The sequence below is a fragment of the Hemicordylus capensis genome, chromosome 4 (assembly GCF_027244095.1).
Source record: "Hemicordylus capensis ecotype Gifberg chromosome 4, rHemCap1.1.pri, whole genome shotgun sequence".
Taxonomy (NCBI): domain Eukaryota; kingdom Metazoa; phylum Chordata; class Lepidosauria; order Squamata; family Cordylidae; genus Hemicordylus; species Hemicordylus capensis.
In genome coordinates this window covers 256,287,242-256,302,324 of record NC_069660.1, presented here as the reverse complement: position 1 = coordinate 256,302,324, position 15,083 = coordinate 256,287,242, and the positions used below count along the sequence as shown (strand labels likewise).

Genomic DNA, 15,083 nt, shown 5'->3' with positions numbered 1-15,083 from the left:
GAGTAACTGGCCCTATCCACCCCCAGCACAGTACTTCCAGTGACTGTTGCTGGTGTGTGTCTTGTGTTTATTTTTAGAATGTAAGCCCTTTGGGGACAGGGAGCCATCTTATTTGTTATTTCTCTTTGTAAACCGCCCTGAGCCATTTTTGGAAGGGCGGTATAGAAATTGAATTATTATTATTATTATTATTATTATTATTATTATTATTCCCTCAAAAGGGTTTTGTGAGAATACTGGGCCTTTCATATCATGGGTGATGGACAAGTTTGACTTCCATCGCAATGTTTTTTCCCAACTTCAACTTGGAAACGTATTGTCTCCAATGTTTAACATCTACATGAAACCGCTTGGAGAGATCATCAGGAGATTTGGTGCAGGGTGCTATCAGTATGCTGATGACACCCAAATCTATATCTCCATGTCAACCTCATCGGGAGTAGGCAGAACCTCCCTAAATGCTTGCCTGGAGGCAGTGATAGGCTGGATGAGGGATAACAAACTGAGACTGAATCCAGATAAGACAAAGGTAATTATTGTGTGGGGTCGAAAATCAGAAGATGAGTTTTATCAGCCAGTTCTGGATGGGGTCACACTTTCCCGGAAGGAACAGGTACGCAGTCTGAGGGTGCTTCTGGATCTGAGCCTCTCCCTGGCGTCCCATGTTGAGGTGGTGGACAGAAGTCCTTTTATCAGCTTCAGCTGATACACTAGCTGCATCCTTTTAATGAGATAAAAGACCTCAGAACAATGGTACATCTGCTGGTAACCTCCAGACTGGATTACTGCAATGCACTCTATGTGGAGCTGCCTTTGTATGTAGTCCAGAAACTACAGCTGGTTCAGAGTGTGGCAGCATCATAAGCCAGAGTGAAGGCAATTATTTTTGCCCTCACACCAAGGAACCCTGAGAAGAAACCTCTCCATACACACACTTTTCTTGTAGAAGAAAGTAAAAGAGTGTATTTGGGGACAACATTGTGGTGAGGGCTAAATTTCTACCCTGCTCCTATTGACCACAGCACAATCAAGCCTGATCTTATCTAAATAGTCCTTTCCAGATTCTGTTTCTTGATCATGCTAGTGTGACAGAATGTTGGGAACTCGCCTATAGACAGACAAATAATAGTTTCCTTACAACAAAACCATTTCATGTTGAATCTTCTGGTGAAGGTACACCATTCAGGGAAACGGGAAAATAGGGTTATGTTGGCAGGTATGCAATCTTAGACCAAAGGAACTATCTGCAAAGATCCAGTGATATAACCCTTTCCTTGTCACTAATGAATTCAAGAGGGCTCCTCCATCATTGCTGGAAACAGACATGAAAAATCACTCAATTTGTGCACAAAACTCTGTCTCATGTCGCTGGTAATGACAGTAACTAGCTGCATAGGGTTCTGGATTGTGGCCATTTTCCTCCATTAATTCCTTTAATATTTTCTGCTTTACTGACACTATAGTTGGGGTGGGGAAATATCTTGACCTGAGAAATAACATTTTCTTTTTCTACACAGCAGGCACTAAGAAGAAGAAATACAAGGGTCTTTGGAAAATAAAGTATTAATGAAGTATTTCTAGCCTGCACAAAAGCAAGAAGTGTCAACATGTTCTTGATTGAATCCCTCTAGCCAATTCTGGAGGTAGGATACTAAAGAATAGTGCTGTAACAATTCAGGTGTTTATTTGAGCCTCTGGGTCGGTCAGCACCTGTGATGTATTGCTAAGTGACACTCAAGCAAACAAAATCAGAAGAAAACTCTCTTGGGCTCTTGGATTGGGCTCAACTGCCATTCATAACACGGACCACAGAAACTTATCTTTTGCTTCCAAGAGATGACAGAATTTGATTAAATTACGTTTTAGGGACAGGTTTGGCGGGAGAGGCCACCTTCCTGTTGATCCTGTTTGCTTAAGTTTGAAGCCTGCTCTGGGAAGAGGAGAAGCAGATTTGAGAAGGTAAGCAAGCTTTTCTAAAAACAAACACAACCAACCTTTTTTCCCCTACAAAAAAAAAAACAACAACAACCACCAAATAGGAGGAGGGGGGATTTTGAGGAGCTGGTACCTGGGGAGAAGTCCCAGTTTGTGTGTGTGTGTCTGTGTTTGGTTTTTCCTAGGGCTTGGTTTTGTGGCTGTGTGGCTTTCAGTTTTTAGTTTCTCTCTTGCCTGGAGAGAAACAGTGGGAGGGGCCAGATAGGGCTGAGGTGAGCCACATCTGGTGGGAAGGACCACATTCCTGTTGAGCCTGCTTGCCTCAGTTTGAAGCCTACTCTCTACATAAGAGGAGGCAGCCAGGGAGTTTAACAGGAATTAGCAAACAGGTATTCAGGAGTTTTGCTTGGTTTAACGGGGAAGTGTGCAGGGGAACTTAAAAGGAGCCCCTTTGATCACAAGGAGCCCAGCAGGAAGAGAAGGGAAGAACTACTTCCTCTTTCATATTTCCACGAAATAAAATTTGAACAGTTGAATAGCTGACAACTTCAGCTAAGACCTGACTTTCAAATAGACAATCTCCAAATACTCTAAAGAGCCAACAAAACCAGTCATGAAGGGAGAAAGCCAGTGGGTGTGGGTGTGTGTGTGTCTTCCCAATGTATTGCGCAGTGTGTTGCATGTATGACTATCTGCTCGCTGGTAAGAAGTCGTCAGTGTTTACTCTTTCCAAGGAGCTCCTGGCTCTCAGAGAAGGTTCCGTTGCCTCAAAGCCAAGGTGGTTGATGTGGAGAAGCTCAAAGAGTCAGAGAGGTACATGGATGGGACCTTCAGGGATGTGGTAGAGGGATTCCACTCCTAGGCTGATGGCTCCTTGCCTGGAATGAAGGTCTTCGGGAATGTTGCCAGGCAGCCCAGGGAGCACCCCTCTCTCTATATTACTTTAGAAGGCTATACAGCCCAAGACTACAGGTTTGTAGTCCCTATGGTGAACTTTTCACCTGCCTGGGTTTGCCAAGACCCACAGCCAGTTGCTCAGCTTGAGCAAAGTGTGGGGCCACGTGCCTCAAGATCAGAATAGCAAAGACTAATGGGACAGCCCCATACCCCTCTTTAAGAGAACAGTTGTTGGAATTCTCTGCCTCAGGATGTGGTGACAGTCACTAGCCTGGATAGCTTTAAGAAGGTTTAGATAAATTCATGCAGGACAGGTCTATTAATGGCTACTAGTCTGAGGGCTATAAGCCACCTCCAGCCTAAGAGTCAAGATGCCTCTAAACATCAATTGCAGGAGAGCTACATCATGAGAGGGGGCATGCCTGTGGGCTCTCCTGAGGCATTTGGTGGGCCACTGTGTCACACAGGATGCTGGTCTAGATAGGCCTTGGGCCTGATTCAGCAGGACGGTTCTTATGTTTGGAAGCAGTAGTATTAATTGATTGAATTATGTAGGGGCGGGGGGAATAATGTAAAAACTGCAATTTATCATGGACTCATTCATGTAAATAGGATTATAGGTCAAAGTCGTCATGACTACCCTATGTCAAATTGAGAACTGATCTGAGAAGAAAAATATATGTGATATCCACTGGATGTCTGAAAGTAATCCTTTTATAAAATGGATAAACCCTGAGTCAATGAGACCTTTAAGTCTCAGGTGCTCCCAGTGATATTACTGAGAATACCATAGAATCTGTATCAATTCCACCTAGGATAACTTCCACCTTCCTACCACAATCATTCTACTTTGCATTGTTTACTGGAAGGGGTAGAAGAGAAGATCCCATCAACATCAGGAATGAGGCATAGGCTAAATTACAACAACATACAGAAGCTATTCTCATGAGCAGCAAAAGCCCAGCCTGGTTTTCACTACATGTGAGGACTGCCAGGAGCTGTGCAGCTCCCAGTAGTGGAGAGCCCTCCTTAGTAGCCTGCCACTTAACTGAGGTTTTGGGCACAAGCGCACCCCAAAACCAGGCTTTGTGATCATGTGTCTGCCGTGGCCGCTTGCAGCTGTGGCGGACACACTCGGGGGGGGGGCCTCTCAGTGATGCACCATGCACTTACATGGTGCATTACTGGGGTGCTGGGGGTGGTGGTGGTGCCCTGCGTCTGAACCCCGGAGTGGCCAGGCATGGCAAGGTGTGGGCGGCCCACAGGAGAGCCACCACTCATCTGGGTGGGCAATCCACCCACCCAGGGACTTGTCTGTGATCATCTCTGGGGACGTAAGCACTTTTGTGCTTCCTTCCCAAAAACAAAGGAGGGTAGCCCTTCTCACCGATTGTGAGAAGAGCTTCATAGTATTTCTGAGATATTCAGGCAGCATGGGAACCATAATTCCCAAGCTGGCCAGTTATTTTGCACTCCACATTGGTCTGTCCCTGCTGACCCCTGCACCCTTGTCCCATTGGGTCACATGAGGGGGCAGGATGGCAGTGCAGAGAGCCTGACCTGTGCAAGGAGGGATGTGGAAAACTCCAAAGCCCCAAAACACTTCTGATGAATTGTGATTATTGGAATTCTGTCAGGGACTAGAGATGCTTTGGAGATTTTGGATCCCATTTTGTAGTCCACAGCCATAATCAGCCTTTGAAATGGGGCCAAAAAATCCAGTTTGGTGGGAAGATTTGGTCTCAGTATAAATTCACTGCACTACTAAAGCCAGAAGCCATTATCATGTTTCTGCACCTATATCTATATCATGACCAAAAAACTATTACAGGAAACTTCATTTATATCATCCTTACCATCAGAAATGGGAAAAAACATATAGAGTCTCTAGTAGACATTTTCTGTTTCATTGTACTTTCACTGTATTGTCCTTTCAGGACTAGAGTTTCAAATTTTACTTTAAAATTATGCAGTAGATTAACTGGGTTAAAGATATTGCAAAATAATAATAAGTGAAACAGCTTTCAAATTCAGTTCCGCTAATACACAATGCTGACATGCACTTAGATTGGGCACACTTCTCGGGCAACACGATCCTATCTTATACTCTATCTGTTTTTGACAATTGGTGATTTTTATTACCTTACCGTATTGTTGGGATGGTAGTTAAGATGTAAGCCACTGTCACACAGAGGTGATGATGTGCCACTACTTTGATCACTTGGAATACCTAATAAAATATAGATGCATATAAAAGTGAATCTTGGCCTATGGCACTACAAACACTTCATAGTCAAAACTTATACATGTTTGCCAATACAGTCATTCTTAAGGGTCAACAACACATAGGACACAACTGTGGTCTTTTATTCCATGATATGATTTATTCTATTTTGTTGGGCCAAAATTATAATGATGACGTGTAACCATTCCGAGTCTCTTGGTATATATCAAAATCTTCTGTATCTTGTATCCTTACTGTTGTATCCCCACCCCCCATTTTTATTTATTTTTTTGGTATAAGAGTTGTTATTGTTTTGCAGTATTAAAGTAATATTGTTCTGTACTGCTGGAACATTAAACTTTGCTGCAAAATTGACATGGAAGATGATCATGTCAACAAGTGCAATATTTATTCAGTTTCTCAATCATCATGACTTCTGTGGCTTGCAAGTAAGTTGTGGTGGTTTGGGAGCTCAGGGCATGTTGCACCTGTTCACAAAGCCACTCTCCATGTGGAGCTCACCAAAAAACAACTGATTAATTAAAAAAAAGCCCCAGTAGCACAAAACAAATGCAGCCTTAAGTATAAGTCTATAGATTTTTCTAAGCAGACCTTCACAGAATATCTTGAAACACTGTTTAATTTGTATTATAACACGATGTATGACAGATAAAACTCACTATGTGGGGGCAGTGGACTGGTGTCATTGAGGTACAGTATGTTATTTGCAAAGTATGACAAAAGGAGAAGGGATTGGCACAAAAATTAGAAAACTGGTTATAATTTTAATTAGCCAAAATACGTTATCACATTCCCTTTTCTATTGTCAGCACAGCTGGGGTGGGCAGGGGTGTGTGAGCCTTATATTATGAATAACTCACTCCCTTAGAAACAGATAATCTGACCATGCGTTCATTACAAAATGTGTTGTTTATTATGATTGAATGAAAAGTTGATAAGAGATTGTTGGTTTTCTTTGCATAAAAACCCAACAAAAATCCTGCAGTTAGTATCAGGATTTTCAATGAAGCAAATATATAAACAGAAGTAATGTGGTAATCCAAGATAGCATTCTTGTTTTTAAATAATCTTATGGCTCTAAAAAAAAAAAAAATGTTAGTAGGAATTCTGTTCTGTAAATGTCACATTTTTTAGACTTTATAGGAGATATTCACATTATCAAATTGTTTTCACAATGTCAAATGAATATAAAAATCCTTCTTGGGTGTTAGTGTGGATGAAGAAGAGACTGCTGTAATGAATGGAAGCCAGTATATTCTCACCAAGTAAATCAGGAATTGCTTCATCAGTTTCAGGCTATTCAGTATTATTTGCACAAAGAGCTTCAATCTGTCAAAATGGTTTGAAATCATTTCATTTTTCCTAATTAAAAGGGGGAAACCCTGATGATAATCTGAACAGGTCAACTAAAAACACACAAAGACATCATGATACTGTAGCTATCTGGGACTATGCATCCAAAAGGAAAAGGGAAAATTGTGCTGTCAAGTGGTGTCAACTTCTAGAGATCACATGGAATGTTATTTTCTTGGTAGAATACAGGAGTGGTTTACCAGTGCCTCCACTGGTAAAAGTGGAGTATGAGATGATACCTTTCAGAACTTCCATGTAACGCTGCTGCTCAATATATGTGGCTACAAATGTATTTACTAGGCACCCTCTGGGAAGCACACCAGCGAGGATTTGAACTAACAACCTCTTGCACTCTAGGCAAGCTGCTTCCCCAAACCTATAACTTATTAAAATTATAAGGAGAAGACAGCTGTTTGCATTTTTCTGCTATTTCCCACAGGGACTAATCAACTTAAATGGCTGAACTAAAACAAAATACTGATAACTATGCAGTCTATCTCCACTTAAGCAGATCTATTTGTTAAAGCCCATGACTTCAATTTGAATAGAAAAGTCCTCAAGATATATGTGTTATATATCAAGCTCAGTTATCAAGCTATGGGATAAAGCCAACAGTTCTCCACCTCTCTGACATTCTGCGTTGACTGAAAGATGAAATGTAAGTACTCTGGACAAGACCTTAAACTGATATAAATTATTGTTTAGTCAAATAAATTTAACAGCTCCCAAAGCAAGTTGTAATCATTTGAGAACACAACACTATTCAAAAGCAAAGCTGAAAACTGAATGCTAAGAGGGTGCCGGTGATATGGAAAACCTCATACTAAGACCGCAATATTGTCATCAGCAAAAAAAAGAAAAAGAAAAAAAGTTGCTAATAGCAGTAGCTGAGCAAATCTGGAAAGCAAGAAAGGGAGATCCATTCACAAAATCACTTGGGTCCCCCCCCCCCAGTTTAAAGAGATGACACAGACACAGTCATTGGCTGGATCCCGGCCTGCTTAGCTTCTGAGACTGGATGGGATGAAGTTCATTCAGGCCAGTGCAGAAATGTCTATGGCTGAAATAAGCACAAAAAGTGGAGAGAGACACAGACACACTGCTCCTCTCCAACTGAATAAGTGTCAACAAATACAGCATTTTGAATTCATCATGTAAACAGGGTGAAGCACCCAGTTCATATGACCGATCTACCTCACTCCTACTCTATCAATGAAGGAGAAAACATATCTGTACATCTTGAAACATGCCTGAAAACAGTAATGTGAACTGACACTGAGATTCTATGAATGATGAAGGCTAATTACTTTGAACTAACAATCAGCGCTTACATGCACAATCCTCATTGAGTGGCAATTTGAGAAATGCAGGAGCTCTTTTGAGAAAGGACACAGTTAGGGTCACCTCTTCTCCAGCATTCCGAAGGACTTGAACCTAAGGATTAAATTAGAATGATAGATGTAAAACACACAGATTACAATGACAATCTGCCCTTCACCTCTTTTACTAATTGCACAACTGTTAAAAGAAAATAATGACAAAAGTAAATTTGCAGTTTGCCATTTTTAAAGCAGCCTTTCTCCCTATCTTAGGAATCATATCCTTAAACTAATAAGAAAATATACAAAAAATCTGATGTCTACCCAAAACGTCAACTTTTGCATTGCTAAAGCACTTCATTGCACAGAGGTTTTTAACTGGCAATTTGGTGAAAGCTGAGACTAAATTTAAGATATAGAAAAAAGCGGAGCCTATATAATAAAACTTTGAAACATGATAATGGAATCATATTCTGCCTAAACAGAGCACGCAACCCTTGGAGTTGAACTAAGAACATAGCACAAGAAGAGCCCTGCTGGATCAGATCCAGGGGCACTGTTAGGCATGGACATGGGGGCCCAGGTGTGTGTGCCCACTAGAAGGCCTATGATTTCATCCTAGAAGGACCATGATTTTCTCCAAGGGAAAAGAGGATCCCTTTTATATTTTCAGAATTGCTTGGCTTAGAGTTCTGAAATTTGGTACAGAGGTAGGACAGGTAATCAGAACTCGGATTTTGAAGCAGATCAGTCAATCCACTGATTTTTAATGATTTTTATGAATTAAATAAAACTTCAAAAATCAAAGTCCTGTAAGTGGCTTATGACATAAAATTACAAAAACTTCTGGAACTGTGATGTCACTTCCTCATGTGATGGAATCTACACTTTGCCTTCATAAAAACTGCAACATGCGCACACACACCCTCATGGCCCAGCCCTTTACCTCTCCAGAATGGCTGGTCTTAGAGTTCTGCAATTGGGCACACATGTAGTCCAAGATGGCAGGACTCTGTGTATTTTTATTCCAAGGAAATTGGTCACTCTGTGATTTCTAATTATTTTTTTCCTATTGCAGAAAAGCTGCAATAGAAAATAGGAAAAGCAATAAAGAGTTATCACTATCCATAGAGTACTTCCATATAGTGAAAGCGGAACTGTTACATCTACATAAACAAACAACTTTTTAAAAAATACTATGCTCAAGTTAGTTTGTGATCCAAAAGGTCTGCATGAGAACTGTGAATCAAGGGGCATATGTTGTTGTTTTAATTCTTCTTCCTTATGAATGCACTATATGTCCAAGCTGGTTTTGTGTTCAAACTGTGGAGCAATGGACATGTGTTGTGTCCCAGTTAGTTTGTGAATGGTTAATAAGCTAAGTCAATCCATTGTGGCTTGTGTAGGGCTTTTTGTTTTGGGCAAATGCACTCTGACCCAGATTTGTGGGTTTGTGGGTAATGATCAAGTTGATGTATGGATCCTTTGGGGGTTGTGTAGTTCCCCCACCCCCAATGAACTCTGGTTCAGACCTATCAGTCTGTGGTGAAGAGTGTGTCTGTATATATAAAATTCCTGTGGCTAATCCCATGTGTGGCAGCTTTCACGAGAGTTTGGAGAGCTACTGGCTAGGCTAGCCACGGGGTGGGTGGGAGGGGGAAAATGGCACCAGTGGTAATGGCTGGCCAGCAGGCCAGCAGGGGATAAGATGGCACTGAGAAAATGGCGGCAATGATGGGCAGAAGGAGGTGGGTGGGAGGGGGAAAATGGCACCAGTGGCAACGGCTGGCCAGCAGGCCGGTGGGGGATAAGATGGCACCGAGAAAATGGCAGCAATGATGGGCGGAAGGAGGCAGCAACGGGTGGGTGTGGGAAGAAACAGGCAATGGGCGGGTGGGGGAAGGAGGCGGTGGCAACAGGCAGGCGGGGAAGGAGGTGGCGGCAATGGGTAGGTGGGGGAAGGAGGCGGGAGCAACGGGCGGGTGACAAAATGGCGACAGTAGGTGGGAGGTGCGGCGACAGGCAACAAACTAGAGGTGCAGATGCACTGCACCCAGCCCAGCTATTATGTGTGTGTGCTTATTTTGCAGGGAGCCCCCCGCCCAGTAAACTCATTAGGTACAGGGTCCAAAATTACCTAGATGCACCTGATTACATCAAAGGCCTATCTAATCATTATCCTGTTTCCAACACTGGCCATCCAGATGCCTCTGAGAAACTCACAAGGAGGAGATGAAGTGTTGTGGGCTTTCTTCATAAGAAAGGTGCTTCAGCCCTCTTCTGTACCCTTTCCAGCTCTACAATATCAGTTTTAGCCTACTTTCCTTAAGAAAACTAAGCTTGTGAGATCACCCAGCATTCTCTCCCCCCCCCCCCAATCAACTTCACAATGCCTGGACCAATATGAACCAAATTGGTATCAATTTTTTTTAAAAAAATTAGATCTGTTTTTATATTTTAGCATATGTAAACTGTGTGATTTTTATAGTCTTGTTTTAACTTTGGTGTCATCCACCCCATTTAAGATAGTGGATATGTGGACATTTGAGGCTCAAGTGGGATGACTTGTGGACCATCTAATCAATTTTAACCAAATTTGGTACAGTTGTAGTGAGTTACACATAGAGACACCTCAATAGCATAGTTTGTGATGATGTCACCCACCCAAGATGGTGGATGCATAAAAGTTTGCGGAGAAAGTGAGCTAACTTATGAAGATGGTAATTATTAACTAAGATTATAGCGAAAGGAAAGGAGGCAGATTAGTTCTTACCAGAACTTGTTGAGATGCTGTGATGAGAACTATACATGGTATTCCAAATGAGACTGCATCAAAGGTTGGTAAAAGTGCTTTACAATCTTCTATATTATTAATTCCTGTAGATGGACCAGGGGAATGCATGGGGATGTGGCAAACTCTGCCCCCGCTGCAGCCGCAACCAATGGTGGGCCCAGAGGGGGCGACACGTGCAAGCGTGGGAGAATGGAGTGCATGCCAGGAGGTGGTTGGTGAGACTCCACAGGGGTCGCGGTTGAGGGAGGTCGTGGCTGAGGGAGGAGAATGGTTGAGCGGCTGAGGGAAAAGCTGATGGTTGACTGGCTGAAGCAGGGAGGACAAGCAGAAGCAGAGGAGGATGAGGATGGAGGGCCGGAGGAGGGGGGGCGAGCAAAGCCCCGCTGCCCTTTGGAGGGCTGGGATGGGGGGCAGGCAAAGCCCGCTTTTTGGCAGTCATGAGAATCACCTCATTGACTGAGCATTTCAGCTCCCTAGGAAATGCTCCTTATTTCCTGTCCAGTAATTTTGCTCTTGCCCACCTGGGCTCTCTTCCATCCATCTTTTGAAGATATTCCCTGCCTTCCGCTCAGGTTGTTCTTGCATCTTTTGTGTCCACAATGCATGCCAACAATCTGTCTCTCTCTGCTCATGCTAGTATTAATATACTCTGGCCTTCAGAACTTTGGTTGGAATTTTGACCAAGCTATGGTGTCTGCCTGTCCACTCTTCATCCCAGTGGTTCTCAGCTTAGTCCAATCACACCCTACAGAATTTTGACCAACTGATAAAACATATTTGTAGTAAATCTGTATTCCTCTGGCCCATATAAATAGAGCACCCAGTGGTCTGCTTAGACCCAGTACAAACCATCCTTCAGTGACAGGCTGATTCTTTCTTCTTCTAGCAACCACTCTAATGCATAGCAATGCCCTTTACCCTGGCCTACTATTAGAGATTTGTTCCATGTGAAGTGCACATAAAGATATCAGGTACACTGTGTAAAATGCTACACTTTTTTGAAATGCTTTAATGAAAGGTGATACATAAATATAAATATAATATCAATCCATCCTGAGGCCAAACCAAAATTGTTCAACAAACAATGAATCTCAAAAAGTGCACACAGAAATGTGATTTCTCCACACCTTTGCAAACCAAGATATCTATGTTCCTAATTATCAAATTAAGGTTAAAAGTGTGCCATCAAATCAATTTTGACTCCTGGCACCCACAGAGCCCATTGGTTTTATTTTGGTAGAATACAGGAGGGGTTTACCATTGCCTTCTCCTGCGCAGTATGAGATGATGCCTTTCAGCATCTTCCTATATCACTGCTGCCTGATATAGTAGCAGCAGGGATTGAACCGGCAATGTTCTACCTATTAGTCAAACATTTCTCCGCTGTGCCATTAGGTGGCTTCCATGATCAAATTACCCACTACTAAAAGCTCTTATCCCTGGTGAATTACCCTTACTGCAAGAAGATATGTGTGTGTTTGTCATCCAAGAGATGGTACATTTCTAAATGATCATTTCACTCTTCCTCAGAATGATGTCCTACTTATCAGAGATCCTCCATCTATATATGACAGCAGAGGAATTGTCCATCCAGGAGTGAAATGCCACTACCACATCCCTGAAGGTATGATCTAAATACCTCTCTGACTCTCTGTTTCTTTAGGTTGATGTATAGTAAATTAGAAATGCATAGAATTGCACAGCCTGAATTAGTTTGAAATAATGGTTCTCTGCAAGAGATGTTTCTTTGCTTGTCATTGCAAAGCACTGTCACAACTATGTTTCTCTGGTAATGTTCCATCCCCCATAGGTTACAGCGACCGACTATGGAATGTAGTGAAGCTGATATGTAGAAGGGGTTGATATGACTAGGAAGATGTTGGCAGTCTGCCTGCGTACGTGTTTAGAGTTTATTTTCTGGCCTTGGTTAGGCACCTTGGCATCAATATGCTGTTTCCTTGTGAGGATGACTTTTGCATTTGTCTTGTATAAAGGTATGGATGTTTGAATATTCCTTTGTCTTGCTTTGAGCAAAAGCCAAAGTAACACCTCTGTTCTTAAGGCAGAATATAACGTTTTGATCTTAAAGTCCTCTCATTTGGCTGATTATTGACTCCATCTGCCCAGGAACGAACCTCCTTATTGGGGACAAGGTTACCCTGATACATCAAGGTCACTACCTTGGCTTCAAGGGAACAAAGTTGTTCCCTGGGAGCCAAAAGCCTGTTGCACCAAGCACAAATCCATGACTTATGCCCAACAGGAAGGGAGTTGTAATACTGCATATTATGAAATATGTTGAATAGCACCCACTCCCTTCCCTTACTGTTTTTCTACTTTCATAACTAGTAGTTGTTTGTTGTGGATTTCTTAGGGCTCATTTATTTAGAAAGTTAATTCTTAAGTTGTAAGTTTTTAACTGAGCTGGGGAGGGTCCTTCTCACCTTGCTAGTAAACCCGTATAGATGCTAAACTCATCTGCTGCTTCCTCTTATCCTTAATACTTCATTGCTGAGGCTCCCTTGTGCTCAAAGAGCTGACTACCTTGCAAGTAAGCCTTCATCTGATAACCATGGCTAACTCCCTCAATTTCCTCTTGTGGCCAATTAGAATAAGAGAACTGGATTGATTTAAAGGACTGGACTTAGTTATTAGACTGCACCAGCCTACAATGAGTACTACATGAATGGTGATTAGGGCAGCGTCAGGCCCTGGGAAAATAATTTTCTTAGGGAAGTGGGCAATGGGTGCTGATTAAAAGGGGGAATAGGACACTGTCAGCCCCAAGAGAATGCAGAGGTCTGTCTCATTTTTAGCCTGTCTGAAATAATCACTTTTAACCACAGGTTCTACTATTTAAACTAAACTATTAAGCTCTAAACCAGGGATTCTCAATGTTGAGTCTCTAGATGTTACTGGACTTCAACTCCCATAATCCCCAGCCCTAGTGGCCTTTAGTTGGGGATTATGGGAGTTGAAGTCCAATAACAGTTGGAGACCCAACGTTGAGAATCCCTGCTCTAAACCTACAATGGTAGCTATCTACACTTAAGTCTAAATTGAGCTTGAACTGGAGGCTTATATGCTTACGCTTCTTCTGGCTAATTCTGCACTGGGGCCCTCTCAGGTTAGAACTATACTAGCTTTACCCTTCTTTCAAAATAGTTTTAACATTGTTTTAATTTTTTAAATCGTTGTAATGTTAACCTTTTTGCTGTCATTTATTTTAACCATTTTTTAAAAAATTCTCAGTTGTTGTTTATTTGTTTTAACTAATGCTTTAACTTTTCTGTTGTTGTTTTTAAACTGCCCAGAGATGAAAGTTTTGGGCAGTATAAAAATATGTTAAATAAAATAAACTAACTGATCCAGTACAGACCATCTGTGCCCCTAGTTCTCCCTGTCATTTCCCCCCTCCCTTCAGCCCCAGTCCGTCCTTTCCCCCCTTCAGCCCCAGTCCGTTCTACACTTGGCTTCCCTTTACCTCCCTTCCTGCTGGTGGCAGTTTCCCTCACTGGCCGGCATAGCGAGTGCTTTCCTTCCCAGCCGGGCTGGGCTACGGGAGCTTTCCCTCCCTGCCAGCCAGGCTAGGCTGCAACTTTTCCCTTCCTGCCGGCTGGCAGTGCTTCCCCTCCCTGCCGGCCAGCTGCTGCTGCCATTTTCTCCCTGTCCCCCAGGCAGCTGCTCGCAAACTCTCTCAAGAGCTGCCTCCCATGGGATTAGCAACGAATATGTTTAGGAGAATTATAGAGAGAGAGATAAATAAAACTGGGTTTAATCTGAGTTTCTGGCTGAGATTGACTGCAGCTGACCAAGTCTTAAGAACTGTAGCAAATCTGGAAAGCTGCACATTTCTATAGGACAAGATTCAGCTCCTGGCATGCAATGTGTGCTGCCCTTCCTATGAGAAAGTTGGTTCCTGTGCTGAAATCATTGAGATGAGATCGTTCTATATACTAATATGGGCTGAATTCACAATGGGGGAGGAAACTACTTATACTGAGTCAGATCCTTGGTCCATTTTGTTCAGTATTGTCTACACTGATGAGTAGCATCTCTCTAAGGTTTTAGACAGGGTCCCCCCCCTTCTACGTGGAGATGCCAGGAATTGCATCTGGGCCCTTGCATATGCTAATTATATGCCTGCCGACATATCTACAGCCCTTCCCCAAGGCGGAGCTTCCCAGGAGTTATGAGAGCCTGCCTTGCTAGCATGAAACAATACACTGTTCCAGTTGTATAGAGAGTTGCATTCTAGAATTAGCTTATTGGCAGGATAAAGAAATGCCATTCCGCTGAAGCCAAATAGGAGGCACTTGGTCTTTTTTCTTCCATCATAGAAGCCTAGTGCCTATTCCGATGTGCAAAAACAGTATTGTTGTTATCATGATGGAGGAACAAACACTTTACAGCAATGGTAGCCTGCAATGAATACTAGGGATGTGCAGAAGGTTTTGATGGCAACACTCGAAATGGGTTGTTTTGAGTGTTTCAAGCTCGAAACAGAACACCCTTTAAATAAAGGGCCTTTTTCGAGCTC

General features: G+C 42.5%; 1 protein-coding gene across 11 annotated transcripts in view; it reads right to left on the bottom strand.

Annotated features, from left to right (window-relative positions):
* The window catches only part of SNTG1 (syntrophin gamma 1), a 437,703-nt gene that overhangs the window by 128,874 nt on the left and 293,746 nt on the right, over nt 1–15,083 (bottom strand). For all 11 annotated transcript variants that reach the window (XM_053247884.1, XM_053247887.1, XM_053247888.1 and 8 more), the window contains 2 exons: nt 7,762–7,864; nt 4,980–5,062 (listed from right to left, as the gene is read on the bottom strand). In XM_053247884.1, coding sequence (XP_053103859.1) covers nt 4,980–5,062; nt 7,762–7,864 — 186 coding nt within the window. The remainder of the gene's footprint in view (nt 1–4,979; nt 5,063–7,761; nt 7,865–15,083) is intronic.